This window comes from Hippoglossus hippoglossus, chromosome 15 (assembly GCF_009819705.1).
Source record: "Hippoglossus hippoglossus isolate fHipHip1 chromosome 15, fHipHip1.pri, whole genome shotgun sequence".
NCBI classification, from domain to species: domain Eukaryota; kingdom Metazoa; phylum Chordata; class Actinopteri; order Pleuronectiformes; family Pleuronectidae; genus Hippoglossus; species Hippoglossus hippoglossus.
In genome coordinates, this window is record NC_047165.1 from 16,631,860 (window position 1) to 16,659,149 (window position 27,290).

General features: G+C 38.6%; 2 protein-coding genes across 3 annotated transcripts in view; both read left to right on the plus strand.

The window, feature by feature from the left end:
- On the plus strand, positions 1 to 23,312 carry LOC117775713 (interferon-induced, double-stranded RNA-activated protein kinase-like). Of its 2 annotated transcripts, none has more exons than XM_034609079.1 (15): positions 1 to 273; positions 1,654 to 1,779; positions 1,856 to 1,999; positions 2,311 to 2,443; positions 2,780 to 2,883; positions 3,086 to 3,176; positions 5,948 to 6,006; positions 6,131 to 6,250; positions 6,340 to 6,477; positions 6,566 to 6,761; positions 7,393 to 7,533; positions 9,058 to 9,159; positions 9,375 to 9,431; positions 9,697 to 9,872; positions 23,016 to 23,312. In XM_034609079.1, exons 1-14 carry the CDS (start codon positions 167 to 169, stop codon positions 9,832 to 9,834), a joined length of 1,656 nt encoding a protein of 551 aa, XP_034464970.1. In that variant the 5' UTR covers positions 1 to 166; the 3' UTR covers positions 9,835 to 9,872; positions 23,016 to 23,312. The 2 variants fall into 2 exon arrangements, with proteins under 2 accessions (XP_034464970.1, XP_034464971.1); XM_034609080.1 differs by lacking the exon at positions 23,016 to 23,312 and adding an exon at positions 9,930 to 10,224 and having other exon boundaries at positions 9,697 to 9,871.
- Positions 15,142 to 27,290, plus strand: part of LOC117775636 (interferon-induced, double-stranded RNA-activated protein kinase-like) — a 13,352-nt gene continuing 1,203 nt past the window's right edge. The window contains exons 1-11 of the mRNA XM_034608971.1: positions 15,142 to 15,467; positions 16,893 to 17,018; positions 17,095 to 17,238; positions 17,880 to 18,012; positions 18,351 to 18,427; positions 18,630 to 18,720; positions 19,855 to 19,970; positions 20,204 to 20,323; positions 20,426 to 20,551; positions 20,639 to 20,834; positions 27,050 to 27,196. Coding sequence (XP_034464862.1) covers positions 15,361 to 15,467; positions 16,893 to 17,018; positions 17,095 to 17,238; positions 17,880 to 18,012; positions 18,351 to 18,427; positions 18,630 to 18,720; positions 19,855 to 19,970; positions 20,204 to 20,323; positions 20,426 to 20,551; positions 20,639 to 20,834; positions 27,050 to 27,196 — 1,383 coding nt within the window. The 5' untranslated portion in view covers positions 15,142 to 15,360. The remainder of the gene's footprint in view (positions 15,468 to 16,892; positions 17,019 to 17,094; positions 17,239 to 17,879; positions 18,013 to 18,350; positions 18,428 to 18,629; positions 18,721 to 19,854; positions 19,971 to 20,203; positions 20,324 to 20,425; positions 20,552 to 20,638; positions 20,835 to 27,049; positions 27,197 to 27,290) is intronic.

Sequence of the window (27,290 nt, forward strand, 5' to 3'; positions counted from 1 at the left end):
CTCTGCACAGTGAGCTGAAACGAAAGAGGAAGTGCATGTGTACGCAGAGCAGTGAGAGTTGAACACCGGTGAGAAGGAGACCGAGAGAAACACGTTCACCTTCGTGCTTTGTTTGCTATGTTTTTTTAACGGAATTTAAGATTGAATTTCGACCGCTGCGTCGATAATGGCAACTGAAAACTACGTAGCTGAGCTAATCCAGTACGCACAGAGAACAGGCTCCGAGGTGATTTTTGAAGAGGTGAGCTCCGAGGGACCCGACCATGAGAAGAAGTAAGTTTATACACACGTGTTAGATTAAATCATGACACTATTAGAATATCACGACTTGAAATATACAGCTGCAGGGTTGTCCCAGGTTTGTACTTACAGCTCAAATCATGTAGAGGGAATTCAGGTCATCTGGGACACCTCAGCTGTCTGTTTATCTCCCGTTCCAACTAAATCTAGTCAGCAGGACTTTTACTATAAGGTAGAATGGACATCACATGGCTGAAATCACATGACTTCATGGGGGTCATGTCACAGAAAGGGTCAATCAGAACAAAGACCTCCTGAAGAGATGTAACATATGATCGGCAGTTGTCAGACAGGAGTAAATGGTAAACACAGTCTGTCCCTGTCTGTTTAAACTTATTCCCAAAAGTACAGAAGAGTCTGTCCTGTGGTCGGCAGCCATATGTTTCATGAAACGTGAAGAAGACAATATGCTGATCGATGATGATGATGGTCTCTCACCTGCCACGACTGTTTGTTCCCTGAGTCGCCCAGATAGAATGTTTTAGATTAATGTATAGTTTCTTTATTTAAACTAGGGTTCTTTATGAAATAAATATGACTTTTAGATGTTAATATGAATTAATGACATTACCATGAATAATATACATTTTGTCATTCATTTTCTCAATAATTTTTTCATAATGCCTAAAAATTGGTAGTATTTAGCTTGTCATGCATAAAGCAAGGTGGTTTAGGGTTTTTTTAACAGCATGATACAAGTGTCCCAGATTATCAAATTCAGGCAGAATTTTCTTTATTGGCTCAAAGAACACTAAAAGCTGTGTCATGTCTCTGAGTATATCGCCATTCTTTCTTCAGGTGTGGTTAGAAAACTTCTCAAGGATTACAGAAAGGTATAATATGTTGATCTAATGTGTAAAACAGATTTCAGAATAAATCATAGAAGTCAATATTGCAAATTCACCCCTATATTGTTTTGCACACATTAATGTGTCCTTTAATTGCAGCAGAAATAGTCTGCTCACTGCCTCTGAATCAATAACATCTTTATTTGTACAGTCAGCAGTGAAGAGTGATCAGGTACATGTGATAGAGGAGTTGCACAAAAAGAAGAGTTCAAGTACCTCAAACTTTAGCTGTTTGAATTAAGGATGCAGGACTATGTTTTTCGTTTGACTCAGCGCAATGTTACACTTTCAGCTTTTAGACGTAAGCATAACTGAACTCTTTTTTCTTTAGTATGTGAAGAACTCACAGTTGTCACAACAAAGACAATGAGTTCAAATAGTAATTCCTAGAGGCAGGAAGTGGTATCATGTGTACATTTACGTAATTTAAACCACTTTCCCACCCCACTAATGCCTTCTCAGGTCAACTTTACTGTCTGACAAAGATTTGATAATTTCTCCATAGATTTACCCAGAGGGTAGTCTGCAACGGTGAGGTGTATCCCGAAGGTGTGGGGAGGAGCAAGAGGCAAGCCAAGCGTAATGCTGCTGAACATGCCCTTAGAGGCTTGTTGGAGAAGCAACCTGCCAGGTGAGTATATCACAGTGGCAATTCATGGTTTCATTTTGATGTATCATTAATGTGAAGTGCTACTTGTTAATTGCAGCAATGTGGTAAATAGCCAGAGTGTGAATGACAACAGCTTTGAAGAGACAAATTTCAAAGGAATTCTCAACCACCACTGTCAGAAAAAAAGTCTCGCCCATAATTACATCCAAGTGAATAGAAGCGGTCTACCACAGAGTCTCCAGTGAGTACAACTAAATCTACCTCTGTACGCTGAATATACACAACTGAACTGTATATAAAGATGGACAACGTCTCCACTTCCTCTTAGAAAAATGAAGCCCAAATATCCCAGATAGGGGCACTGCTGCCATCTGGTGATTTTGATAAAAATGATTTGGCTTCACTTTGGGGGAGCAGTCAGGTCTTCCATCTTTATAAACAGTCTATGCTGCCTGCAGATACTGTTTGAAAACTCATTATAGATTCAAGAAAGAAACATTTTGACACATCATGATTAATCTAAATCTAAATATTTCCTCCCTGTCAACGCAGATTCACCTACAAAGTAGTAATCGAAGACAAGGAGTACCCTGTGGGGGAGGGTAAGACTATCAAGCAAGCCCAACAAAATGCTGCTCAGCACGCCTGGTCTGCTCTTCAAGAGCAGTCCGACTGGGACAGCAAGGTATTCAATAGTTTCTTCTCTCTATTATCAAATATAATATCTAGGACCCAAGCCAACGGCCCATCTGGCCATGTTAAAGAAAGTGGGGAAAAAAATCCTGGATCTCCCCGAATGGATCAGCTTCAAAATGTGACATGTTACTTCCTGGGTCGTGCCCCACCCCTCCACAAAATTTCATGGAAATTGGTTTAGTAGTTTTTGAGTAATCCTGCGGACAGACATCACAGCAAACTGTTGCTGTGATAAAGGCTCATATTAACAGTGGCAACAACCTTTTGAATGAAATGGCAAAATCCAATCGTATATATTTATATATTGTTATGTCAAACACTTTAGGTTTCCTTGAGGTCCACTGTGTCCGAAGATGATGATCCCCCTATGATGCCATCAACTTCAACCTCGACTTCGACATCGACATCGACCTCGACATCAACTTCACTGTAAGCACTTATGGACATTACTAGGAGTGCAGATTATGGTTAACTACTGTAACTATTTAGTATTTATATATACTGAGCACTAAAGTATTACTGAATTATCACCATATACTGAGAATTGACATATACTGAGCGCTAAAGTTTTATTGAAATATCACTATATTCTGAGAAATCTGTGCTTATGTCTGTCATTGTTTTCTGCTAGGGAACCCACGAAGTCGTCATCACAAAGCGAACCAATGAGTACAAGTGACTCCATAGTATTCATGGACTCATCAAACCCTCTCAAGGATCAGGTCTGTTCTCTCATTTAAAAAAGAACTGTAGTGCTTAAAGCAATAGTTTACACTCATCAGGAGTACTATATAAAGAGGGAAAATAGTATTGTCAGACGAAGAAAGATTAGATTTCATCTGTGTTCTAGAGACCGGCTTTGTGCCACAGGTCGTCATGTGGGTGTCTGCTTTTATATTGAAAGCCTCGATCATAAGGCATTTAAGCCAGGTATTTAGATTTTACTGCAGGCTATAGGTACTAATACAGACTTATAAGTCAGTATTAGTACCTATAGCCTGACTTATAAGTCAGTATTAGTAACTATAGCCCTAGAAATTATTTCACTGAGATTTCCCTGTCTCCAGTTTGTACTCTGTTGCTATGATAAAGGCTGATAATATCAAGGCCTAGTCTGCGTGCCTGTGTCTTTGTGTGTAAGTGTGTGTACTTGCTGCTGGCTGGGTTCATTTGGATCATGGGAATTAGTTTTTTTAACCTTTTTAATATACGGTCCATGTTTCTCTCGTTGTGCATCAAACTGGACCACTGGCATCCAGAAATAAACTTGGAAGTGTGTGGATAATTTGGCAGCTTCTTGATCAGAAGATGAAATCCTCTTTGTTCCTGACCACTTCTCAGGATTGAAAGCACCCAATGTTTTCGTTTTCTTTTTTCAAGAAGTGAGAGGATCATCATCCTCAGTGCTCGAATCCATTTTATCTCCTACTTCAGACTTTTAAAGCAAATACAACTGAGAGAGTGAACATTTTTATTGGATCACAGATTTGTTTTTAAACGCATAGGAAATACATAGACTTGGTGTGCAAAGATCTTAATACTGTTGTAAATGTGTTCAAGGTTTTTGAAAATGAGGAAGCCAAACAAGATGTGTCAGAAATCTGGTGAGAGCAAATAGTTTTGTTTCATTCTGCTTCTGTTCTGTTATGAAACGTTTCTAATGAGTGTCCGATTGTCTTGGTATTACAGTGATAAGACCAACAGCCTCAGTGTAAAGGCAGAAGGTGGAAACTTCATTGGCATGGTCAACCAGTACTGTCAGAAAACACAGCGCTCCCACACTTTCGTCTTAGAGAAAAGATGCGGAGAAGCACACAGCCCCCAGTGAGTACGCCTGAACCTCAGTAACAGGAATACACACTACACACACTATGAAATCTTAACACAACAATCTAAACATTTCCATCCTGCCTGCACAGATTCTTCTACAAGTTAGTGATCGACAACAAGGAGTACCCTGTGGGTAAGGGGAAGAATGGGAAAGAAGCCAGACAAAATGCAGCTCAGCTGGCCTGGGCTGCTCTTCAAGAGCAGACCGACTACGACAGCAAGGTTTTCATTCATTCATTCATTAGTTTATGTAGAATATGATAGATTATGGTTTTTATTTTCCACTTACTACATGTGCTTATTTTATGCTTGACCTTGTTAACTTACTTATTAATGTGATCTGGTGAAGCTTAAACAATGAGGGAGTATTAGGGCCATATGAAGAAAAAAGATATAGAGATTTTGAGAAAAAAGTAAGATAAGAATAAAGACGTAATTGAGAATAAGGTTGCTAATATTAAGGTTATGTCCTGGGGAGGCCGGTTAAGGTTTAGATTTTGGTCAAACAAACAGAATACACTCAATACCTTTAATTCAATTCCTACAGAGTCTTCACTACGCACAGTATGAGTCTGGACTGACATTGAATTAAACAGCAACTTGATTGGACTGGTTGGCAGATGCATTCATCCGTGAGGCAATAATTCTCCTTCATAATCTTTCACCACAGAAAAACCACAGTCACTGAAGAAACTTACAGTGATGATGGTGTTGGTGCATCACTTTCAGACACAGTTGACCTTAAGGACGCCTGCAATGCATCAAAAAATGTATAAGGTGTTACAATTTAAATGTTCAAAAGAACACATGCAATTCATTAGTTCATTTTATATTTCAGCTGAGTGGAAGCACTGCTTATAAGTCAAATAAACACAGATAATCTGACAAACTGTTTTCATTTCACAGGTCAATAACTGATCACCAGCTGAAAAGAAAATACATATTTAAAATGTTTCAAGGTTAAACAACATATTTGGTAGCTCATTAGCTACTATTAGATAGCAGCAGCTAACATTAGCATTCAACCACTTCCATTAGGGCTGTTTTCATAGTTAAATATCAATGCACATCTTTACACATTTATTTAGGCTGTAAATAAAGCTCTGAGTGTGATGTGACTATAAAATGGCGGCCGTGTGAATATGGTCTCTGGCGGGAGCAGCATTGTATCATAATTGAGGCTTAAAGCTATTGTATTATGAGGAAGGAAAAAAAAATGCATGAATACTTTCATATACAGCCAAAGTTTAGATTAACTATTATTTGACAAATCTACAAATCTAACCACATGTAAAAACATGCTAATGTAAATAAACTTGGGTTTAAATTGGTGAGGACCTCTGAATCGCTGCCTGTGTCTTCTACATCCTCCTGATTGGCTGGAGAAGAGATGCATATTCCTCTTCATGGTCACAACAAGCCTATGTTAAAAAACTAACATAGGATTCATATTTTTTATACTGATAGCGATAACTCCTAATACTGACAGTACATCATACAGAGGGCTAAATTATTGGTCAAACACGATAATTATCATCCATCTGGCAAAGCTGGAGATCCTCTGACAGACTGTCGCTGTAGCTACTCGACATTGTGAAGGACATACACTCGTCCAAAACCATTGATTTTAAATGCATATCTTATATTTACTTTATCCTCTCAGGTTGCTGTGGAAAACGAGGGTAGGGCCGATAGTGTGAGTAACACACCAACCAAGTCCAGGTAAGACTAAAAGGCAAAGGATTGTGATGTACACATTTTATTTTCTGGTAATTGGTGTAGTCATGTACAAGACATTACCGCGTTTTTTTTACTATTATGGTTAAAAAATTGTAAACCTCTACAGATTTACATCACAGTTTGATTCCATAAAGTCTCTTGGAAAAGGAAGCTATGGTCATGTGTACGAAGTAAGAGAAATACTGCTGAACAAGAAGTATGCCCTCAAGATTGTCCGTGGTAAAAAGTAAGTTGAGTATGCAACTCTTCAGTGCAGTGTACATATTTGTTCAAGTAACTTTTCAGTAACTGATGCACCAGGATTGTTTTCATTAAAAAAATTATCAGAAAAGCTCTGCGAGAGGTGAAGGCATTATCAGACCTTCATCACACCAACATTGTGCGATACTACACTTGTTGGATGGAGGATACAGGTTACAAGCAGAACAGTTCAGCAGACAGCACCTCTTCTCAGTAAGTCTCATCCACTAATACGTACTCTTTTTATTTACTAAAAATGAATGTGTGACATTGCACCAAATGTTTTTTTGTTTCCTATCAGGGAATCATCGCCACAGTTCCTTTACATTCAAATGGAGTTATGTGGCTCAAAAACACTGAGACACTGGATAAATGAGAGGAATACGAGAACTCTGCCAGACTCCAACAGACGACATGAGAGTCTAACCATCGCTCAACAAATAGTCAGTGGAGTCGAGTACATTCACTTCAAAAAACTCATCCACAGGGACCTGAAGGTCAGACAAAGTTCTTCTAATGTCTTTAAATGACTAGTACAGGCATTGGAGATTTGTGATTCATGTACCATCGATGTGTTTTTGTGTACTTCCACTTACATCCCACACATTCAGGATACATGTGGAAGGAAAACCCCTGAAGCAAGTCACTTTATTTACCATATGAAGCTGTTTTAGAATGAAAATTCCCAGGTTGTGTTTGTCTTTTTTATTTTAATGTTGTGCCTGGATTTTTTTAATTCGTTATATAAGGCTGAGTTTCTCAGACCATATTTTATGACACAGTTCAACATTTACACACCAGGTTTTTATTCTTGGCTAGATGCAGAAAATAAAGTATCAGACAGGGAATCCATTGAGCTGTTAAGACATTTCACTCTTTCAGTCTCATACATGACATGATCTGAGGGTCATTCTTTTGTATTGATCATCTCGATATCCTTACATTTCATGGTGAATCCATTAGATATTGTGGTAATTTAATTTGGAAGCAAAAGAGGATTGCATTTCATCATCGTTATGTCATCGTCATTATAACTAGAACGGCACTGTGTACCTCCTTGGTGGAGGTAATTACACATCATTGAAGGAGCTTGATGTTGATTGCTGCTTTTTTCTTTCCAATGTTTAGCCTGCCAACATCATGTTTGGACAGGATAGAGCAGTGAAGATTGGAGACTTTGGTCTGGTCACTGCTGATGATGTCGACGATGAAAATCCAATGGAGAGAACTAACAAATCAGGAACCTTTTCTTACATGGCTCCCGAACAAGTGAGATGCCTTTGATTTTCCTGTATTATTGGTTTAAAATGCATCCAATGCTCCCATCCTGTACTAATTCTGTGATACAACACATCCCTCATATAAAAGACAAACTTACATCAAATTCAGTAATTGTATTTCCACTACTGAGTCAGTAATGTTGAGATCAGGTCTCTGGTGGCTGATGGTTATGCATGATAGATAAGAATCTAATCTAAACATCTAATGTGTCCAAAGCACACACACACATTATGGTATTTCTATATCACCTGTCTCATCCCGTCTTCAGATGCCAAATTAATAACTGTTCTATCGAGACAGTTAATTTGCTTCACCAGGGCTCGCTGTCACCTGTCTTCACTGGAGGCAGTGAGAATTGTGACATAAAGAAAAAGTATACATCTAAATTTCAAGCTCCTGTTTACTGTCGAATTTACTCTCATTTACAAACCATCATATAGACAACAGAGACAAAAAACCCAGTATGATAAAATACAACAGGTCCAGATAGAGAACAAAATTATAAATATATATAGATTAGATGAATCAACAATCAAGAAAATATAATGCAATAGTATTTCAACAATGTTATAATATACATTTCAGTTTTCACTTTGCACTGGAGGGATTAATAAATACATAAATAAAAAATGAATGCTCTTCTCTCATGTCACGGAAAAAATATAAGACAAAATAGAATGTTTTTTAATGTGCATCCTAAAATAAAGTGTTCAAATTTAGAAATAAATGTAATAAAAAGTGTAGAGTTTTGTTTCACTTTTTCTTTTTGTTAAAAAAAATATTTGCTCATCGAAATTCATAGATTTGATTCGCCAAGTGGCGTCACATGAGATGATTTACCACGAATGCAATAGGTCTATCACAATTTCACAATTCTCAGTGATTCATCAGGGTCTTTGTCACGGCCCACCTACTAGTTGGTGTATACAGTAAACATCCTGTCTGTCTAGACCAATGCTACACAAACATTTCAACCTCTGACATTTCAACCTCCCCAAAGAAAAGGTGCCAGAGTCTCGGGACCCCCATTATCCCTGAAGTTGGTTGAAGCATGTTCTTGTTTTTTATTTTTAGTTACAATTATAGCTAAAATTTACATTTTTCAAATTGTTTCTGGAAATCATCTTGTCATTAGTGTAAATATTCTAGAGGCCTGTAGAGGTAGTTACACCTTACTATGCGTTTTCCTTTGAATTCTCATTCATCATTATATAAGGAGACTAAGATGAGTCCAGAGTGCAAACAGTTACAGCTTTACACATTCAAAATTAAGAATTGAAGACAAACAATAGGAAACTATTTAAAGCAGTTTGAAGATTGCACGGAAATTAAATTTATATTATATCGGCCAAAATTTTTTTAAATAAAAATTGTTACAAATGAGAAAAGAGAAAAATGAAATAAAATATTTTAAAAATAGAATCAAAATAGTCAGTAGTGAGTCAGTTACTTATGAAATAACTTGTTAATATAAATGCAATATCTTAATACTGTGTTGTTATTTTACTACACAAGCTTGAGAACATCTATGACCGGAAGGTGGACATATTCGCCTTCGGGCTGATATACTTTGAGCTCCTCTGGAAAATGTCTACTGGCCATGAAAGAGGGAAGGTGAGTCGTCAATGTCCCGAATATTATTATTAAAGTGTCACCAGATAAAATCATGACACGGGCCAATGTCGGGTGCTTAGAGCTTTAATGTTGATCTTATTTAATCTTTCCTGCTTTTATTTGCAATGTTCAACAGAGAATTATTATTTGAATTATCACGATATCCCAAGTTTGGTAACTTGCCCATTCATTCTTTTTATCACTGCATAAACCAGGTTTTCGGAGATGCCAGAAATCAGAAGTTCCCCAAAGAGTTTCCACTTTCTCAAGAGGTAAATATCCATATTCATTTTATCCTAACTTCTTCTTTCATCACATGAAGCAGTGTTTCCCTAAGTGTGTCAGTTAGCCATGATGGTCAGCAACAGAGCAGCAGGGAGGCTGACATATAATATGATGACAGTAATGTAAAATATCAAGCAGCACACACAACAGTGTTATGAGAAGATTTTAGAAATGTTGCAACAGGACAGAATTTCTTGGTTGAACAACTGTAATTAAAGCTTTTACTTCTGCTGTTTGTTTGTTTTTCTCCAGGAACAAATAATGAAGTCAATGCTGTGTAAGGAGCCAAAACAACGAGCTGAAGCAAGTGCTCTAAAGGCAGAGCTGGAAAAGTTGGCTCACACTCTCAACCCTCAAAAAACTGAACATCAGCAAAATGTAACAGTCTGACAGTCACACACGCAGGAGGTTATAAACATCTGTCTCCTCTGATTATACATTTTGATGTTTTATGATTTTGTTGGCAAACAGTTGATGGCTTTTATTGTGCTTTAACCTGAGATCTGTAGCCTACAAACAACTCACTCAACTACACGCACACACACACACACACACATACACACAAACAGACCGGTTGAATGCACTTATTGTAAGTCGCTTTGGATAAAAGCGTCAGCTAAATGAAATGTAATGTAATGTAATCTCACATAGCTATGACAATGGGTGGCAGTTTTGGGTTGTGTCGTGGGGCTTGTCGTACAAACAGTAGCATGAATGAAATATAAAATCAATTTTATCATGACCCCTGGAAAATTATCATGTGACGCCCATTGGGGTCGGGATCTCTCAGAAGGCGGCGCAGGCTCTGGTCATCTCACGCCTAGACTATTGTAACTCCCTCCTGGCAGGTCTACCTGCTAGCACCATCCGACCTCTGCAGCTCATCCAGAATGCAGCAGCTCGACTGGTCTTTAACCTAAATTCACTCACACTACTCCGCTCCTCCACTCCCTTCACTGGTTACCAGTGGCTGCCCGTATCCGTTTCAAAACATTAGTACTTGCGTACCGTGCTGCGAACGGATCGGGTCCAGTCTACATCCAGGACATGGTCAAACGTTACACCCCAGCCCACTCACTTCGCTCTGCATCTGCCAATCGGCTTGCTGCTCCCTCACTGCGAGCTAAACACTCAACAAAATCACGACTGTTTGCTGTCCTGGCTCCTGAATGGTGAAATGAGCTCCCAAATGACATCAGGACAGCAGAAAGTCTATACATCTTCCGCCGCAAACTAAAAACACACCTCTTCCGACTATACCTTGAATAAAAGTTTAAACTAACAATTTAGTAGCACTTAAATGGTACTTACTTATAGCACTTTGTAGTTTGGCTTTCTTGAAGAAAAAGTACTTTCTTGATTCTTGTTGTTACGGGTTTGTACCCTCATGGTTGAATGCACTTATTGTAAGTCGCTTTGGATAAAAGCTTCAGCTAAATGAAATGTAATGTAATGTAATCAAGTGATATTTTATTCAATAATGGAAATGTCTTCTATGTTATGTAAAAGTGTTTTAAATCATTACAGCCATTGCTTTGTATTGATTATCATAAGGGGGAAATAAAATTGTGGTTATCTATTTGTTTCTGTCTATCTGCTATCATGATTGTAGGAGCCATAAATATATTAAGTGAAAGAAGAATATTATTTTGGTTATGATACAATGTGTGATGTAATACATTTTCACAGATTTCAGTGATTTTTTGATTAGTGTGTCATACAGAATATTGGTCCGGACCTCAGCCTCTCAGCGACACATTTGTTTTCTTGAAGTCGCTTAAATGGTTATATAAAGTTTTAACTTTGCATGTAGACAACTTGACAGCCTTCTCTACAGGCAGCATACGGCTGCACTAAGTAAAAACATTATTTTTATTTTTAAACACAAGGCCAAAAAAAACAAGTGATTAAGAAGGATACAGATGTGGAACAATACCAGAAACCAGAAATTTACCCTCATGAGGGTTTTTTTCATTTTACCTTAAGTTAGGACTTGTTTTCCTTACGAGGACAAAGAGCATGATTGCGAAAGTCATGACATTTTAAGTAAGGTAAGGTTCAGGGTTAGGGTGAGGCAGGTAATGAGTCAATAATGAGTATTACTCATGTTGTGGGGACCTAAATCTTTTTACACAGTCAGCTTATGGGGACTTGTCTTCCTAATTGGGACAAAAAGCATATCCCCATAACGAAAATGGTTAATTTTAAGATGAAGACATGTTCCAATGTTAGGTTAAGGTTTTGGTTAAACAAGTAGTAACTATGGTTATGGTAAGTGTCCAGGAAGTCAATGTAATGTCCTCAGAAGGTATGGAGACATTACTTTGTGTGTGTGTGTCCAACCTGGAATATTACCATGTGGATGCAGTAGGTGCAGTTGCAAGATGGTTTGTAGTTGAAACTTGGATACAGTGATCCACAGCTGCAGACAGCCTGTAAGGACTACAGAGACACATCCCACTGGAATGAGGGTCGTTTTGTTCTGTGCCATGAACAGTCAACTTGACCAGTTAACACTCAGTGGAAGTTGGGTGATGCAGCAGGACATAGCCCCTAACAACCAAGTTACTCTACCACAGAATCACCTTTTGGAGTCAGAGCCTCGACCTTGATAAAGGAAATGTTATTACAAGCAAGAATATATCAGAAATACTTGCAGAAAATATACACTGTTGTGTTTTTTACATTACATTATCACATTACATGCATTTTAGTTGACGCTTTTATCCAAAGCGACTTCCAATTAGTACATTCAACATCTATGAAGGGCCAGTCGGGTTCAGCATCTTGCCCAAGAAGGCATGGGCTGGAATTGAACCGAGATCAGAGGGTTGAGGGCCTCGCTGCAAGTACCGCAACCTGTCAGTAGGCCCCATCTCAGTATAACCCAAACGCCAAGCACAGTTACAGTAAGCAGCCCCAGACTTGACCTGCCAACACCAGCACCCCGGCGTATACGTCAGGATGACCTGCCAGAGGCACCCTTCCTCCAGTTTCATGACTCCCTCAGCAGGTCAGACCACTCCAGACCAGAGTGGAGACATTTTTCTGAGCCAAAAATCCCACAATATCAAATGGGTGAGGACATTGAGAACTATTTGTTACGTTTTGAACGTATTGCCAAAACCTGGAAATGGCCAGAGAATGAGTGGGCATGTCGACTCGTTCCTCTGTTGTCTGGGAAGGCACTGGAGGCCTACACTGCGATGGATGAGGAGAAAGCCCACTGCTATACTGACCTCAAAGCAGCCCTGCTGATGAAGTTTGACATCTCACCAGAGACTTACCGGCAGCAGTTCAGGTCAATTTCTGTGCCCTGTGGTGACCTGAGCAGCACACCAAGGAGCAGATGGGGGAAGCCATCATCCTGGAGCAGCTACTCCATGTACTCCCTTTCGAGGTGAGGACCTGGGTGAAGGAGCATGAGCCAGTGGAGGGACTTGCAGCTGCCAAACTGGCTCTTCAGTACATCAATACCCGGAGAGGAGGACCCGCCACACACCCCCCAAGTGCAGCCCCCCGTCTACTGGTCCAGCCGCCTCATCCCAGGTTTACAAGAAGAGAGACTGACCAGGAGTTTCGAGGTAACACCGGCACTACAGCAAACCAACGACCATCTGGTAAGGACTTTGTTTGTTTCTATTGCCAGCAGCCAGGCCACAAAGCTTCTGTGTGTCCCATACGCAAAGCTAAGGTCACAGGCGCTTGCTATGCACCCCGGCCTGAGCTTGACCCCACGGGAGATAAAGCTAGAGTTCAACGTTATAAATCTGTGACTGTCAATGGGCAGCAGGATATTGTGGGCCCCCTTGTGAAAAGCAGTGGTGGCCATCAATATATTTTAGTAGTGTGTGACTATGCCAGCCATTTCTCAGAGGCCTTTCCCCTGCACACTATCACTGCTCCCGCAGTTTTGCATGCTCTGGTACAACTGGTTTCCCGAGTTGGAATTCCAGATGAGATCTTGACAGACCAGGGGACCAATTTCACCTCCAGGCTGATGCAGCTCTTTCACAAACAACTAGGCATCTCTGCAATTAAGACCACACCTTACCATCCACAGACAGATGGGCTGGTGGAAAGGTTTAATCAGACACTGAAGAGGATGCTACAGAAGTTTGTGAATGACACTGGCAGAGACTGGGACCGATGGCTGCCATTCCTACTTTTTGCCTATCGAGAAGTTCCCCAGGCTTCAACCATTGGACCTGCTCCGGAAAGGCTGGGAGGCCCCTTCCTCCACTCCAAGTGACAGAGGGGTGGTGCAGTTTGTGCTGGAAATGAGGGAACGATTGTCTAGATCAGGGGTCACTAACAGGCGGACCACGGTCCGAGTCCGGACCCAGAAGCCGTCCCGTACGGACCCGGACCTACAGCCAAAACAGAAGGTTATGATTTAAAACCTGACGGGGCGCTTCTATTTGTAACCGGCGCAGCTTTTGTAGTCTTTACGGTAGTGGTTTAGCGGATGAGGAAAGGCACAGACCAATTGCATGCGAGTTAAGCCATCCCATGTGATACTACTCAGCCAATCAAGTCTGTGCATTCCAGGCGGTAAACATTGCGACTCTACAGTGCAGACAGATGAGAGAGTTAGAGGCAAGTTACACATGAAAAGACGGTAGAAAGAAAAAGAAAGATAGCGATACAGGTAGAGAAAACAAAGGGAGAGATACAGACGACTGAGACGGAGAAAGTTGAGAAACAGATGAGTGAGACCGAGAAAGGGAGAGAAACAGAGGAGTGAGGCGGAGAAAGGGAGAGAAACAGAGGAGTGAGACGGAGAAAGGGAGAGAAACAGAGGAGTGAGACGGAGAAAGGGAGAGAAACAGACGAACAAAGTGAGGGAGTGGGATATAAGAGGGGAAGAAAGTGATTCTAAAACTGTTCAATTGTTAAGATGTGTTGAGATTTATTATCTGTAAAATTGGTTGAGACTTTTGAGTCAAGATGTGAAACAGAAAAAGGGAAATTCAAGCTTTTGCTCCCTTTATTTTATTTTTCTGAGGTTAAGCCCTTTATTTGAACATGCACAATTTTCACATTTGATTTATTTTCTCTTATTTTGAAATGCAGCCCTACTTTTATTTAGTTAATGAGAGAACATTATACATATCTGCAATCATACATATATGTTCAGTTCTATGTTACGTGACAATAAATATTGTCAAAAAGTTTTTGAATCGTACTGAATTCATTTGATTTGACAGTCAGGTATTTAGTACATGCAGATGTTGATACAACTACTAGGCTACTTAAATATATATCACACTAAATAGTTAGACATTAAGATCTTCCGGACCTTTGCTTTAAGAAATTTTCTTTAACTGGACCTCTTTACATTTTAGTTGAATACCCCTGGTCTATGTAATACATATACGATCAAAGAATTGTCCTTGTGTGTGATGAAAGAAGAAATTGTATTAATTGCCTACCTCATTGTTAAGTTATTATATTTTCCTTATGTATTTTTCATCATTTATGTTTTATTTGAACAATATTATTATACTTCTCATCTTTCATTTACATTTTCTTGACATCATATATACTTTGTTCTGATGCCTAAAGTTTATATTTGTATTATTAAGTATTGGTTTTATTATTCATGGTTTATTTTGCCTGTTTAATATTATATCGAGAGTATCATATTTCCTTTGTCCCAGTGTTTGTAAACTATTCAATGTTGAATAAAGTACAAAAACAAAAAAACTGATGAATGTGAATAGTGTTCATCCGGGAGGAAATCGAAACTCTGCACAGTGAGCTGAAACGAAAGAGGAAGTGCATGTGTACGCAGAGCAGTGAGAGTTGAACACCGGTGAGAAGAAGACCGAGAGAAACACGTTCACCTTCGTGCTTTGTTTGCTATGTTTTTTTAACGGAATTTAAGATTGAATTTCGACCGCTGCGTCGATAATGGCAACTGAATACTACGTAGCTGAGCTAATCCAGTACGCACAGAGAACAGGCTCAAAGGTGATTTTTGAAGAGGTGAGCTCCGAGGGACCCGACCATGAGAAGACGTAAGTTTATACACACGTGTTAGATTAAATCATGACACTTAGAATATCACGACTTTAAATATACAGCTGCAGGGTTGTCCCAGGTTTGTACTTACAGTTCAAATCATGTAGAGGGAATTCAGGTCATCTGGGACACCTCAGCTGTCTGTTTATCTCCCGTTCCAACTAAATCTAGTCAGCAGGACTTTTACTATAAGGTAGAATGGACATCACATGGCTGAAATCACATGACTTCATGGGGGTCATGTCACAGAAAGGGTCAATCAGAACAAAGACCTCCTGAAGAGATGTAACATATGATCGGCAGTTGTCAGACAGGAGTAAATGGTAAACACAGTCTGTCCCTGTCTGTTTAAACTTATATCTAGCACATGATCAGTAGCTCTCCAGGACAGAGATGATCCCAAAAGTACAGAAGAGTCTGTCCTGTGGTCGGCAGCCATATGTTTCATGAAACATGTGAAGAAGACAATATGCTGATCGATGATGATGATGATGGTCTCTCACCTGCCACGACTGTTTGTTCCCTGAGTCGCCCAGATAGAATGTTTTAGATTAATTGTATAGTTTCTTTATTTAAACTAGGGTTCTTTATGAAATAAATATGACTTTTAGATGTTAATATGACTTAAGGACATTTCCATGAATAATATACATTTTGTCATTCATTTTCTCAGTAATTTTTTCATAATGCCTAAAAATTTGTAGTATTTAGCTTGTCATGCATAAAGCAAGGTGGTTTAGGCTTTTTTTAACAGCATGATACAAGTGTCCCAGATTATAAAATTCAGGCAGAATTTTCTTTATTGGCTTAAAGAACACTAAAAGCTGTGTTATGTCTCCTCTGAGTATATCGCCATTCTTTCTTCGGGTGTGGTTAGAAAACTTCTCAAGGAATACAGAAAGGTATAATATGTTGATATATGTGTAAAGCAGATATCAAAATAAATCATAGAAGTCAATATTGCAAATTCACCCGTATATTGTTTTACACACATTAATGTGTCCTTTAATTGCAGCAGAAATAGTCTGCTCACTGCCTCTGAATCAATAACATCTTTATTTGTAAAGTCAGCAGTGAAGAGTGATCAGGTACATGTGATAGAGGAGTTGCACAAAAAGAAGAGTTCAAGTACCTCAAACTTTAGCTGTTTGAATTAAGGATGCAGGACTATGTTTTTCGTTTGCCTCAGCGCATTGTTACACGTTCAGCTTTTAGACGTAAGCGTAACTGAACTTTTTTTTCTTTAGTATGTGAAGAACTCACAGTTGTCACAACAAAGACAATGAGTTCAAATAGTAATTCCTAGAGGCAGGAAGTGGTAGCATGTGTACATGTACGTAATTTAAACCACTTTCCCACCCCGCTAATGCCTTCTCAGGTCAACTTTACTGTCTGACAAAGATTTGACAATTTCTCCATAGATTCACCCAGAGGGTAGTCTGCAACGGTGAGGTGTATCCCGAAGGTGTGGGGAGGAGCAAGAGGCAAGCCAAGCATAATGCTGCTGAACATGCCCTTAGATGCTTGTTGGAGAAGCAACCTGCCAGGTGAGTATATCACAGTGGCAATTCATGGTTTCATTTTGATGTATCATTAATGTGAAGTGCTACTTGTTAATTGCAGCAATGTGGTAAATAACCAGAGTGTGAATGACAACAGCTTTGAAGAGACAGATTTCAAAGGAATTCTCAACGACTACTGTCAGAAAAAAAGACTCACCCATGATTACATCGAAGTGAAAAGAAGCGGTCTACCACATAGTCTCCAGTGAGTACAACTAAACCTACCTCTGTACGCTGAATATACACAACTGAACTGTATATAAAGATGGACAACGTCTCCACTTCCTCAGAGAAAAATGAAGCCCAAATATCCCAGATAGGGGCACTGCTGCCATCTGGTGATTTTGACGTTTTTTAGAGGCAGTCTGCATGTAAGTGATCATGGTGTGGAGCTGCTGTTTCAAAGTTCCACTGATACACAACAAGGTCAATCACAAATCAGTCTCAGTCAATCATGTAGTTTCACCCTGTTTTGTTTAGCATCTAACAATAATTTAAACCAAACTTACCAAGAAAATGATCCCTTGAACAAACAAACAGTTTGGTAAGAATTACCTAAAATGATAAAACCATCTTTGAGAAAAACTATCTGAGTTTTTATTTTGGTCCATGTCCCATCCATTAACATGGAGGAGGCAGGATTTATGACCTATACTGCAGCCTGTCACCAGGGGGCAATAAAAATGATTTGGCCTCACTTTGGGGGAGCAGTCAGGTCTTCCATCTTTATAAACAGTCTATGCTGCCTGCAGATACTGTTTGAAAACTCATGATAGATTCAAGAAAGAAACATTTTGACACATCATGATTAATCTAAATCTAAATATTTCCTCCCTGTCAACGCAGATTCACCTACAAAGTAGTAATCAAAGAGAAGGAGTACCCTGTGGGGGAGGGTAAGACTATCAAGCAAGCCCAACAAAATGCTGCTCAGCAGGCCTGGTCTGCTCTTCAACAGCAGTCCGACTGGGACAGCAAGGTATTCAATTTCTTCTCTCTGTATTATCAAATATAATAACTAGGAGCCAAGCCAATGGCCCATCTGGCCATGTTAAAGAAAGTGGGAAAAAAATTCCTGGATCTGCCCGTCTGGATCAGCTCCAAAAATGTAACGTGTTATTTCCTTGGTCGTGCCCCACCCCTCCACAAAATTTCATGGAAATTGGTTTAGTAGTTTTTGAGTAATCCTGCGGACAGACATCACAGCAAACTGTTGCTGTGATAAAGGCTCATATTAACAGTGGCAACAGCCTTTTGAATGAAATGGCAAAATCCAATCGTATATATATATATATATTGTTATGTCAAACACTTTAGGTTTCCTTGAGGTCCACTGTGTCCGAAGATGATGCTATGATGATGTCATCAACTTCGACCTCGACATCAACTTCACTGTAAGCACTTATGGACATTACTAGGAGTACAGATTATGGTTAACTACTATAACTATTTAGTATTTATATATACTGAGCACTAAAGTATTACTGAAATATCACCATATACTGAGAATTTACATATACTGAGCACTAAAGTTTTATTGAAATATCACTATATTCTGAGAAATCTGTACTTATATCTGTCATTGTTTTCTGCTAGGGAACCCATGATGTTGTCATCACAAAGCGAACCAATGAGTACAAGTGACTCCATAGTATTCATGGACTCATCAAACCCTCTCAATGATCAGGTCTGTTCTCTCATTTAAAAAAAAAAACTGTCGTGCTTAAAGCAATAGTTTACACTCATCAGGAGTACTATATAAAGAGGGAAAATAGTATTGTCAGACGAAGAAAGGTTACATTTCGTCTGTGTTCTAGAGACCGGCTTTGTGCCACAGGTCGTCATGTGGGTGTCTGCTTTTATATTGATAGCCTCGATCATAAGGCATTTAAGCCAGGTAGTTAGATTTTACTGCAGGCTATAGGTACTAATACTGACTTATAAGTCAGTATTAGTAACTATAATCTGCTGCCACCACTCTAAAAACTTGTGGCAGCAGATTCAAAGACACAATCATGTTGTACGGCTGCTTATAAGTCAAATAAACACAGAGAATCTGACAAACTGTTTTCATTTCACAGGTCAATAAGTGATCACCAGCTGAAAAGAAAATACATATATTAAAAGAATATATTTGGTAGCTCATTAGCTACTATTAGACAGCAGCAGCTAACTTTAGCATTCAACCACTTCCATTAGGGCTGTTTTCATAGTGAAATATATATGCACATCTTTACACATTTATTTAGGCTGTAGATAAAGCTCTGAGTGTGATGTGACTATAAAATGGCAGCCGTGTGAATATGGTCTCTGGAGGGAGTAGCATTGTATCATAATTGAGGCTTAAAGCTATTGTATTATGAGGAAAATAAAAAAAATATGCATGAATACTTTCATATACAGCCAAAGTTTAGATTAACTATTATTTGACAAATCTACAAATCTAACCACATTTAAAAACATGCTGATGTAAATAAACTTTAAATTGGTGAGGACCTCTGACTCGCTGCCTGTGTCTTTTACATCCTCCTGATTGGCTGGAGAAGAGATGCATATTCCTCTTCATGGTCACAACAAGCCTATGTTAAAAAACAAATATAGGATTCATATTTTTTATACTGATAGTGATAACTCCTAATACTGACAGTACATCATACAGAGGGCTAAATTATTGGTCAAACACGATAATTATCATCCATCTGGCAAAGCTGGAGATCCTCTGACAGACTGTCGCTGTAGCTACTCGACATTGTGGAGGACATACACACGTCCAAAATCATTGATTTTAAATGCATATCTTATATTTACTTTATCCTCTCAGGTTGCTGTGGAAAACGAGGGTATGGCCGATAGTGTGAGTAACACATCAACCGAAGATGATGCTATGATGATGTCATCAACTTCAACCTCGACTTCGACCTCGACATCAACTTCACTGTAAGCACTTATGGACATTACTAGGAGTACAGATTATGGTTAACTACTATAACTATTTAGTATTTATATATACTGAGCACTAAAGTATTACTGAAAGTCCAGGTAAGACTAAAAGGCAAAGGATTGTGATGTACACATTTTATTTTCTGGTAATTGGTGTAGTCATGTACAAGACATTACCGTGTTTTTTTTTTTTTTTACTATTATGGTTAAAAAATTGTAAACCTCTACAGATTTACATCACAGTTTGATTCCATAAAGTCTCTTGGAAAAGGAAGCTATGGTCATGTGTACAAAGTAAGACAAATACTGCTGAAGAAGAAGTTTGCCCTCAAGATTGTCCGTGGTAAAAAGTAAGTTGAGTATGCAACTCTTCAGTGCAGTGTACATATTTGTTCAAGTGACTTTTCAGTAACTGATGCACCAGGATTGTTTTCTTTAAGAAAAATTAGCAGAAAAGCTCTGCGAGAGGTGAAGGCATTATCAGACCTTCATCACACCAACATTGTGCGATACTACAATTGTTGGAAGGAGGATACAGGTTACAAGCAGAACAGTTCAGCAGACAGCAGCTCTTCTGAGTAAGTCTCATCCACTAATACGTACTCTTTTTATTTACTAAAAATGAATGTGTGACATTGCACCAAATGTTTTTTGTTTCCTATCAGGGAATCATCGCCACAGTTCCTTTACATTCAAATGGAGTTGTGTGACTCAAAAACACTTAAACACTGGATAAATGAGAGGAATACGAGAACTCTGCCAGACTCCAACAGACGACATGAGAGTCTAACCATCGCTCAACAAATAGTCAGTGGAGTCGAGTACATTCACTCCAAAAAACTCATCCACAGGGACCTGAAGGTCAGACAAAGTTCTTCTGTCTTTAAATGACTAGTACAGGCATTGGAGATTTGTGATTCATGTACCATCGATGTGTTTTTGTGTACTTCCACTTACATCCCACACATTCAGGATACATGTGGAAGGAAAACCCCTGAAGCAAGTCACTTTATTTACCATATGAAGCTGTTTTAGAATGAAAATTCCCAGGTTGTGTTTGTCTTTTTTATTTTAATGTTGTGCCTGGATTTTTTAAATTCGTTATATAAGGCTGAGTTTCTCAGACCATATTTTAGAACACAGTTCAATATTTACACACCAGGTTTTTATTCTTGGGTAGAAGCAAAAGAGGATTGCATTTCATCATCGTTATGTCATCGTCATTATAACTAGAACGGCACTGTGTACCTCCTTGTTGGAGGTAATTACACATCATTGAAGGAGCTTGATGTTAATTGCTGTATTAATTGCTGCTTTTTCTTTCCAATGTTTAGCCTGCCAACATCCTGTTTGGACCGGATAGAGCAGTGAAGATTGGAGACTTTGGTCTGGTCACTGCTGATGATGACGACGATGAAACCCCAATGGAGAGAACTAACAAATCAGGAACCTTTTCTTACATGGCTCCCGAACAAGTGAGATGCCTTTGATTTTCCTGTATTATTGGTTTAAAATGCATCCAATGCTCCCATCCTGTACTAATTCTGTGATACAACACATCCCTCATATAAAACACAAGCTTACATCAAATTCAGTAATTGTATTTCCACACACAGACTGAGTCAGTGATGTAAAAAATATAATGCAATAGTATTTCATCAATGTTATAATATACATTTCAGTTTTCACTTTGCCCTGGAGGGATTTACAAATACATTAATAAAAAATAAATGCTATTCTCTCATTTCACATAAACAATAAGACAAAATAGAACGTTTTTTAATGTGCATCCTAAAATAAGTGTTTGAATTTAGAGATAAATTTAATAAAAACTGTAGATTTATGTTTCACTTTTTCTTTTTGTTAAAAAATGTATCTGCTCATCGAAATTCACAGATTTGATTCGCCAAGTGGCGTCACGTGAGATGATTTAGTGTAAATATTCTCGAGGCCTGTAGAGGTAGTTACACCTTACTATGTGTTTTCCTTTGAATTCTCATTCATCATTATACAAGGAGACGAAGATGAGTCCAGAGTGCAAACAGTTACAGCTTTACACATTAAAAATTAAGAATTGAAGACAAACAACATGAAACAATTAAAAGCAGTTTGAAGATTGGATGAAAATCCAATATTATATCGGCCTAAAAAATTTTTTTACAAAAGAGAAAAATGAAATAAAATATTTTTAAAATAGTCAGTAGTGAGTCAGTTACTTATGAAATAACTTGTTAATATAAATGCAATATCTTAATACTGTGTTGTTATTTTACTACACAAGTTTGAGAACATCTATGACCGGAAGGTGGACATATTCGCCTTCGGGCTGATATACTTTGAGCTCCTCTGGAAAATGTCTACTGGCCATGAAAGAGTGAAGGTGAGTCGTCAATGTCCCGAATATTATTATTATTATTATTAAGTGTCACCAGATAAAATCATGGTAACTTGCCTATTCATTCTTTTTATCACTGCATAAACCAGGTTTTCAAAGATGCCAGAAATCAGAAGTTCCCCAGAGAGTTTCCACTTACTTTTTCTCAAGAGGTAAATATCCATATTCATTTTATCCTAACTTCTTCTTTCATCACATGAAGCAGTGTTTCCCTAAGTGTGTCAGTTAGCCATGATGGTCAGCAACAGAGCAGCAGGGAGGCTGACATATAACATGATGACAGTAATGTAAAATATCAAGCAGCACACACAACAGTGTTATGAGAAGATTTTAGAAATGTTGCAGCAGGACAGAATTTCTTGGTTGAATAACTGTAATTAAAGCTTTTACTTCTGCTGTTTGTTTTTCTCCAGGAACAAATAATGAAGTCAATGCTGTGTAAGGAGCCAAAACAACGAGCTGAAGCAAGTGCTCTAAAGGCAGAGCTGGAAAAGTTGGCTCACATTCTCAACCCTCAAAAAACTGAACATCAGCAAAATGTAACAGTCTGACAGTCACACACGCAGGAGGTTATAAACATCTGTCTCCTCTGATTATACATTTTGATGTTATATGATTTTTTTGGCAAACGGTTGATGGCTTTTATTGTGCTTTAACCTGAGATCTGTAGCCTACATACAACTCACACTCAACTACACACACACACACACACACACACACACACACACACACACACACACACACACACACAAACAGACCGGTTGAATACACTTATTGTAAGTCGCTTTGGATAAAAGCGTCAGGTAAATGAAATGTAATCAAGTGATATTTGATTCAATAATGGAAACGTCTTCTATGTTATGTAAAAGTGTTTTAAATCATTACAGCCATTGCTTTGTATTGATTATCATAAGGGGGAAATAAAATTGTGGTTATCTATTTGTTATCTGTCTATCTGCTATCATGATTGTAGGAGCCATAAATATATTAAGTTAAAGAAGAATATTATTATTATTATTATTATTATTATTTTGGTTATGTCTGTGGACATATTTTGTCACCGCATTAGCGTCACAGCCAAACAAGATACAGCCACAAAACTTTACAGGTAGTCCGGGTCAAAATGAAGGCCACGCCTAAAAATAAATGTGGTCCAACCTGGAATATTACCATGTGGATGCAGTAGGTGCAGTTGCAAGATGGTTTGTAGTTGAAACTTGGATACAGTGATCCACAGCTGCAGACAGCCTGTCAGGACTACAGAGACACATCCCACTGGAATGAGGGTCGTTTTGTTCTGTGCCATGAACAGTCAACTTGACCAGTTAACACTCAGTGGAAGTTGGGTGATGCAGCAGGACATAGCCCCTAACAACCAAGTTACTCTACCACAGAATCACCTTTTGGAGTCAGAGCCTCGACCTTAACAGAGCAGAGACAATGTGAAATGACATCCAGACTATTCTGTAGGAAGAATGATCCAACAGTCCTCCTGATCACTGTGCAGGTCTGATCCACAGCTAGAGAAAGTCCTTTTTTTGTTTGATGTTGTTGCTGCCAATGGTGGTTTTCACCAGTCACTAAGGGGTTCACTTATATTTTCACCAGCAGTGTGAATATTTAAGGGATGTATTCAACAAAGACCAATTAATCTCGAAAACCTGAGGTCATATTATTTTATTGTCACTGATGTTCACAGCAGGACTCACCACATGGGGGCAGTCTAATGTTTCCTAATGTGTTTTGATAAAGGACATGTTGAGACAAGCAAGAATATATCAGAAATACTTGCAGAAAATATACACTGTTGTGTTTTTTACATTACATGTAATTTAGTTGACGCTTTTATCCAAAGCGACTTCCAATTAGTACATTCAACATCTATGAGGGGCCATTCGGGTTCAGCAGCTTGCCCAAGGATGGCAAGAAGGCATGGGCTGGAATTGAACCACCAACCTGCTGCTCTACCCCTCAACCACAGCCATCCTTGGACAATGTAAACAAAAATTCTACTACCACTGCCGAAAAAAATGGCGAAACACTGACAGAATATATACAGCGTAAATATAGATAATAATAATACAGCACTTTTCAACAAAACAAACAAAGCAAATGGTTAAAATGAAGAAGAAAGTACAAAATAATAATGGAAATAGTAGTATTAACAGTATCACCAGCAAAGCACCCCCACACCATCACACCTCCTCCTCCATGCTTCATGGTGGGAACCACACATGTAGAGACCATCCGCTCACCTTTTCTCCGTCTTACAAAGACATGGCGGTTGGAACCAAAAATCAGACCAAAGTACAGATTTCCACTGGTTTAATGTCCATTCCTTGTGTTCTTGGCCCAAGCAAGTCTCTTCTTCTTGTTGTTCTTCCTCAGTAGTGGCTTCTTTGCAGGAATTCGACCATGAAGGCCTGATTCACGCAGTCTCCCCTGGACAGCTGATGTTGAGATGTGTCGGCTACTTGAACTCTGCGAAGCATTTATGTTGCCTCTAATCTGAGGTGCTGTTAATTTGCGGTTTCTGAGTCTGGTAACTCTAATGAACTTATCCTCGGCAGCAGAGGTAACTCTTGGTCTTCCTGTCCTGGGGCGATCCTCATGAGAGCCAGTTTCATCGTAGTGATTCTCTCTGAGGTTTCTACGTTCTTTTTACCCTGTTAAAAGGGTTTTTTAGTAGTTTTTCCTTACTCTTGTTGAGGGTTAAGGGCAGAGGATGTCACACCATGTTAAAGCCCTATGAGACAAATTGTGATTTGTGAATATGGGCTATACAAATAAAATTTGATTGATTGATTGAACAACAACTAACAATAAATATGACAATTTATTGCACATTTATTTTCTAAGCTTTTCTAAAGTACATGACGAACAATCAACAATTTTCAAAAAACATTAAATGATGTGTGACTTTGCTCTAAGCTATAGAGCTAATAGTAAACAATGTGCATCTTACTGAATCAGGTTTTGTGCATGGATGTTGGACATATAATTGGCCCCTCTGTATAAATTGTGGCCCCTTTATGGCCCCTGTGTTAGAAAAAACCTAGATCAGCCACTGACTTCACTGCCCTGTCATTATATTTTGATGTTGTAGACTTGCAGCAAATTTCCAAAATGCGCAAAGGCACAGCAAAGAGGTAAGTAAGAAGATGCTGATAATGTCAGTTTATTTCGATGTTATTTGTTCAACATCTTAATCTCTATATTGTGACTATCTGATGCGTCAAGGCTGTAACTGATTTCAATGGCAAGACTCCAGGGAACAGTCAGTGTAAGGAAACACCAGCCCAGTCAGTAATTTCAAGGTATGGAAAATGAAAATCATAGATTGCAATAATAATGTGTTTTCAGTATTTTTTTGTGTGTTGCCCATTTGTTACAGTTTTAACTTTTTTGCTTCAACATTATTTATGTTTATCTTAGATTTACATTGGAATATGACTGCATAGAGTGTATCGGCAAAGGAGCCTTTGGTCAGGTTTTCAAGGCAAAAGAAAAACTGCTGGACAAGTACTGTGCTGTAAAGATTGTCCGCTGCAAAGTGTGAGTCATTTTTTTAATGAGCGTTGTATTGGATTTTTATTTGGTACAAATAATTGCCAGATGATAGATGCAAAGTACAAAATAAGTTTTCAGTTTTCTGAACTGAGCCGTATTCTTCTTCTTCATTGGATCAGAAAATCTCTGCGAGTGGTGGGAGCATTATCAGACCTCCATCACTGCAATATTGTGCGATACTACACATGTTGGACGGAGGATTCCAGTTACCAAATGGACAGTACGTCTGACAGTAGCAGTGGTTCTCAGTAAGTCTTTTACACTTGATGAAATCCTTTTATTTATTTTTCCCAAAATTTGAGATTTCGAGAATATTGTCGAAATATTACAAAAAATTGAATTGTAATTTAATGAAAAACGTCATAATATTGGAGAATAAAGAAAAGAAGATTTTTAGGAAGTAAGCATCAAGAAAATTGTGTCCACTCCTTCTGGATCTTGAACCAATCTCATTTTTTCATGAGAAACTACAAAACGTTTTTGAGTATCAAACAGATGAAACCCACAACAGTCCTGCAGTTGACTACTAAAAGTTTCTTCCACCAAAAGAGGCAATTTCCTCCAAGTCTGTGCGGTTCTTTATTGATACTTGCTTTCAATGACATGTAGCCTAAAACCTAAAAAAAGCCTAAAAATATTTCATTCTCCTAATGTTGTGACTTTTTTGTCATAGTACTATTGCCTTTTTCTTGAAATATTACAACTATATCTTGTTCATTATGACTATGTTTCTATTAATATTACGACTTTATTCTCGAAATCTCAGTTCCCCCCACCCCCCACCCTTTAAGTGGCCTTAATACTCTGTCATAATCTACAAACATGTCATGTTATAGAAAAAAGTAACATCAGAGTAATTCTTAACTTTCCAGGTCAAGTGGTAATTCATCGGTCAAGTACTTCTACATTCAGATGGAGTTGTGTGACACCAAAACACTCAGAGTGTGGATCGATGAGAAAGACACTCAGAATGTGAAGAGTTTATTACATTCACTCCAAGATGCTCATCCACAGAGACCTGAAGGTGAGACGACGTGGGTAATCATCACTTGATCCATCAAGTCACTCCAGAAGCTACATCTGTGTGCGTTTATGTCTTTCCTCTGCGTAGCCTGCCAACATCCTGTTTGGGGGCGGGACAGACAAGTTAAAAAAAGGAGACTTTGGTCTGGTCACTGCTGAGAATGATGATGATGCTGAAAACCTGATCGAGAGAACAGAGTACAAAGGAACCCCATCCTACATGGCTCCTGAGCAGGTGAGATGGTCCACATGGATATTAAGTTAGGTTTCCTCCGTATTGTTGAATTATGGTGGTCAAAGGGAGCAATTAACAAGCAGTGCTGCTCTTT